The sequence below is a fragment of the Halichoerus grypus genome, chromosome 7 (assembly GCF_964656455.1).
Source record: "Halichoerus grypus chromosome 7, mHalGry1.hap1.1, whole genome shotgun sequence".
In the NCBI taxonomy this organism is placed as follows: Eukaryota; Metazoa; Chordata; class Mammalia; order Carnivora; family Phocidae; genus Halichoerus; species Halichoerus grypus.
The window spans coordinates 151961971-151967468 of record NC_135718.1 but is presented as its reverse complement, the minus strand read 5'-3'; the positions used below and the strand labels follow the sequence as shown (position 1 = coordinate 151967468).

Below are 5498 nucleotides of genomic sequence, written 5' to 3'. Positions count from 1 at the left end.
TGTATGCCTACTAAGTTGTATCAGCTATAAATTTGCCTCTGAGTTTAGGGAAGGCGGAGCTGAAGCAGAGTTTACCATGGAACATGAGCCAGTGCTGCAAACCGTCAGCAGCCTTCCATCAGTGGGCAGAGGATGGTGGCCGGTTAAAACCTGCCTTTTCCTCCTTGAAAACATGATGAACCTTTCTGAGTCTGCTTTGCTTCTACTTCCTAAAGGATCAGCAAAGGTATGACTCATCATCTTGAAAGGGGAAAAAAAAGTCTCCAGTCAATCCTTAAATTGTTTTCAATTCTCTAGTTTATCCGTGATCCCGAGCTGGTAAGATAGGCAGATGCGGAAGGTATAAAGTCGCAGGGCGTTTAATCGAGGACAGGGCAGCCCTGGTGGGGAGACGATCTTCCACGTACGTGTGAGAACATCACAGCACAACAGGCGTTGATGTACCGATGCCTGCCTCCATCCTTGAGGGACGGGGAAAGATTTAAATAAGAGGAGAAAAGGAGGAAGGGCATTCCAGATGTCGAGGAGGAAGAGTAGGGTGAAGTGGGAATGTACGTAGTTATGCTGTGGGAATATGACCAAAAAAAAATAAGGAATCTGGGATGCATACGAAATTGTGATAGATGGCCACAGAGTAAAAGTACTTTAAATAAACCCAGAGATAAACTTTAATGCACTGGGAAATGTATCCCAGGTTTACAGCTGAGAACTAATTTCAATCAATTTGAGTAATGTGCTTCAACAGCCTTGCTGAAATTATGCACCTTCTGTTCTTCCACATTTCAGATTTAGTAGCCACTCAATGGAGAGAGAGAACCGTACTCTTATCACGGAGTTTATTTTCCAGGGTTTCTCCAGCTTCCATGAGCACCAGCTCACCCTTTTTGCCATGTTCCTGGTGCTGTACGCCTTCACCCTGGCAGGCAACGTCATCATCGTGACCATTATCCGAACTGATCGTCACCTCCACACGCCCATGTACTTCTTCCTAAGCATGCTGTCCACTTCAGAGACCGTGTACACACTGGTCATTCTCCCAAGGATGCTCTCCAGTCTCGTGGGTATGAACCAATCCATCTCATGGGCAGGCTGTGCCACACAGATGTTCTTTTTTGTAACCTTTGGCATCACTAACTGCTTCCTGCTAACGGCAATGGGCTATGACCGCTATGTGGCCATCTGCAACCCCCTGAGATACTCAGTTATTATGAACAAGAGAGTGTGTGTCCAGCTGGTGTGGGGTGCCTGCAGCATTGGGCTGATTGTAGCTATGACACAAGTGACATCTGTGTTCAGGTTACCTTTCTGTGCCACAAAGGTGGCCCACTTCTTCTGTGACATCCGACCTGTGATGAAGCTCTCCTGCATCGATACCACAGTCAATGAGATCCTGACTGTGATCATCAGTGTGCTGGTGCTCGTTGTTCCCATGGGGCTGGTCTTCATCTCCTACGTCCTCATCATCTCCACCATCCTCAAGATCCCCTCTGCCCAGGGCCGGAAGAAGGCCTTCGCCACCTGCGCCTCCCACCTCAAGGTGGTCATCGTCCACTATGGCTGCGCCTCCATTGCCTACCTCAAGCCCAAGTCTGAGAACACCAGGGATCAGGATCAGCTGATCTCAGTGACCTACACCATCATCACTCCCCTGCTGAACCCTGTAGTGTACACCCTGAGGAACAAGGAGGTCAAGGATGCTTTGCTCCGGGCCACTGGCAGGAAGCTTTCCTGACAAGATGGGAAACATTCTCCTGAGGCTCTTAGCATCTACTCTCAGCAGGATTAGGAGTAGAGCCATGTGCCCTTGACTCCCAAAGACCTGCCCCACAAGGAGGCAAAAGAACAGCAACAGCATCCAACTGTGAGTCTGAAAACTTTAAAGCCCCTGAACAAAGCATTAGCCCTGGTTTTGTGGGTAAATAGACAAACTAGGACAGGAATTGCCTGGAGAACAGGTCAGGAGATAGTGTGGGCCCAGGATTTTTCATTGACTTTTTGGTTTCTAATGAAGACAACAGAGTGGAAAAAGCAGAATCCACAGTAAGCATTTTTCCCTACAATTCCTTCCTACTTAAGAACATGAGGATTTCTCAAACTGGACCCTATTAGAATCTGTTCATACATGATATGTCAAGTAATAAGTGACCGTAAGGATAGGGAGAGTGGCCTCTGGATGGTATAGCAAGGGAAAATAGATTTCCTCCCTTGGCTGCTTTAATTTATCCTAGTTTCTAGCAAAACAGCTTATTAAAGATGGTGATTGACTATAGACAGTTTAATTAGAGATCCTTGCAATTCCAGATCTTGTCAGTCTTAAGGGCACATTCAAAGATCCTCCTGGGTCAGTTCAGCTGTTGTTAATTCAGACAGCATAATGGGTAACAGCAATGAAGGGGCTGTGTCCTGCATTCTGGGGAAGACTGATGGAAAAAACCCTACTTGCCTGGCTTCAAGAAGCTCAAACTCTAATGGCAGAGAAACATTTAAAAGTATGGTTCCAACTTTTTTGTAATAGGTTGTATTATACAAAAGATGGCAGGAGGATGGGAGGACGGGAAGGAGAGAACGTGTTGGAGATGTCAGGGAAGTCTCGGAGATGGGGACCTGCAATGTGAACTGGCTTTAGAACCTTTGTAAGAGTGCCCGATGAGCAATTTGTTGGAGAAAAAGAATCCCAAAGAGAACAATATATTCACAGGACCAGAAGGGTAGGCTGGGGTCAGATTGTGAGGGTTTTGTGCACCAAACTAAGAAATTTTAGCTTTAACTTTTAAAACCAATGGAAATCACCCAAGATTCAGGAAAACTAGGATTCAGTATAGGAGGCATCTGTGTGAATCATTGGCATCCTTGTCCTTACACAGCTCCACTGAGATGTGTACGAATTTTTATGGATCTCTAGACTCTAAGCCAGGAAAATTGGGGGAAGTGGGATATGAGTAGAGTATTTGGAGGTAATACACAGAAATAACTGTGTACGTGCGATGAAGCTGAATCAGACAATCAGAGCATGGAGCAGAGGCTGATCAAGGAGTATCATACAGATTTAGAGTTTAAGGCTCGAGTGAGTACCCAGGGAAGGAAAACAAGGGCCTGCTGTTGAGTCAATGACTAGGCTAGACCTCAGACATGGGGCCCCATGACCCCAGGACACACCTTCCACCAGAATTCAAGGGTGGGCACGTTACTCAAAAAAGCCTTCAAAAGGCCATACAGAAAGCTGTACAGCACGTGTCTGCCCTCCAGACCACAGCAGAACTACCAGGCCTCTCTCAGGATTAAGAGAAGCAATGACAGGGGCGCCTGGGTGGCTCAGTCGTTAAGCGTCTGCCTTCGGCTCAGGTCATGATCCCAGGGTCCTGGGATCGAGCCCCGCATCGGGCTCCCTGCTCCATGGGAAGCCTGTTTCTCCCTCTCCCTCTCCCCCTGCTTGTGATCCTGCTCTCACTGTGTTTCTCTCTGTCAAATAAATAAATAAAATCTTTAAAAAAAAAAAAAAAAAAAAAGAGAAGCAATGACAGAAATCAAACTCTATGTAAGGTTCTCTAGAATCTACAGTGGCTCCAAGTAATTAGGAGAAGTCCTTAACTGACAAAGGAAAGAACAGAATGATTAAAAGCAACGCCATGCAGGCAAAGGGCTTGCCAGTCATTCGACCACCACTCACGGAGTCACTGCTCTATGCCGCATACTGTGCTAGACGTGGGACAGGTCCACAGAAGCCCTGCACTTCCCTGAAGAAGGGAGCTCCCAGTCTTGCAGGGCAGATGGATTTATGCGGAACTCACCACAGTGCAATATAATGGAGAAACAAAGTGTGCTTAACATTTAATGACAAACACTGAAGCCTTGGGATATTATTTTGTGATCTACATAAAGTTCTATCTCCTTGGGCAGAGGAAAGAGCCCTGCAAGCTGAACTGCAGCAGTTCAGCGAAATAAATGTGTGTTGTCTGGGCACTAGGCTTTTGCTGCGAATGTGTGGGGCCGTCTCTGGGGGCCAAGGGCTGCACAGCTCTGGCCTGGCATCACTCAGAATACCTGATCACCGTGGACACCTGGCACGTGGATCACCCAGGTTTTTCAGAAATCTTGTCTAAAAGGAACAGCTTCACAATGAGACATCATGAAATCGGAAGTTTCAACAGCCCTTCTCACCTCATGGAGGAACTGGCCACAGAACTTTCTCTGCCCTACTCAACGGTCCCAACACTCACAGAATATTTGGCTGCATTCACCACCCAAGAGGAATCCTTCTGGTTCTCTGGGATTATTGGTCACTGTTCACACTGTATCATGCTATAGCAAACACCTCTTCCATAAGAAGGTCTCTTGCGATCAGACACTTTCCCAACCATTATTCTCACTCGGTTCTTAGAACAACCCTAGGAAGGAGGCAGGGAGATGAGGGGCTCTGCTGTACAAATAAGGCTAAATTTGAAAAAGGGGTGAAAACAGAACTTGAGTTTGTACCAGCTGGCAGACATTTTCTGTTTACCCAGAGTGTAACATCACCCAAGGGCAATTCACAGTACAGATAGGGATGTGCTAGAGAATTCCCTAGAGCCTCAGATTTCCCAAATAAAATGAGACCTTGTCCCTGGAGCTTTTTTCAGAGAACAGAATTTGTGTCCTGTTGGAAGCGCCACGTGGGCCTCACCCTAGCCAATCAACAGGCACCCCAGAGGAAGAGGGTCTCTAGCAGAAGTTCAAGTTGCCAGAGGTCTGAGGAGGAGGGAACATTGCAGAGAGGAAGCACAGGGAATTTTTTTAGGACAGTGAAACTCTTCTGCATGATACTATGATGGTGGATACGACACTATGCATTTGTCAAAACCCATAGAATTCTGCAGTAGAGTGAACCTTAACGTATGCAAATGAAAGAATCATTTTAGGAGATTGAGATCCCAGAATAGAATGCAGGCTGAAGCAGAAGAATGTAACTGTATTACAAACACACAAAACAAGCCCACTGAAGGGGGAAAGGGAAAGATGATGACCACAAGAACACTGAAAATGAGCAAAGTCTATGAAGACTAAAAGCAAAAGGAACTACATGTAAGCACCATCTTCTATTTTTTAAAGTTGTTACCCACGGGGTTCCAGGTTAACAATCCTTCCAGTGCTATAAAGGTATACTGGAACTGAACCATATGAAAATGGATAGCAGATGGTGGAAACCAGGTTTTCCTTGGTTTGTGTGGGATGTTAGACAAGCAAGAGGAGACGACTAGAAATGATCTCTGTGGTAATGGATTATAGAAACGTAGATCTTGGTTTTACTAATATCATTCTCCAATAAAAGGATCTAGGAATCTTGGACAAATGGCTATCCTAGAACTAGGACAGGAAATATACAAGACGAGCCTGAAGCATTTTATAGGGCCTAAAAGTAAGAATGTGGTCAAACAACTCAACAGTTTAGGGATGGCTAATGGGACACAGTAGCCAATGCTGGGACAATGTGAGCAACTAAGTAGTACCAGATTATACACCAA

The 5498-nt window shown here is 45.9% G+C and overlaps 1 protein-coding gene across 1 annotated transcript; it reads left to right on the top strand.

Moving 5' to 3' along the window:
• Window positions 1-775: 775 nt before the first annotated feature.
• On the top strand, window positions 776-1732 carry LOC118521312 (olfactory receptor 10J1). The gene has a single exon (XM_036069774.2). It carries the CDS (start codon window positions 803-805, stop codon window positions 1730-1732), a length of 930 nt encoding a protein of 309 aa, XP_035925667.1. The 5' UTR covers window positions 776-802.
• The last annotated feature ends 3766 nt before the right edge of the window (window positions 1733-5498 follow it).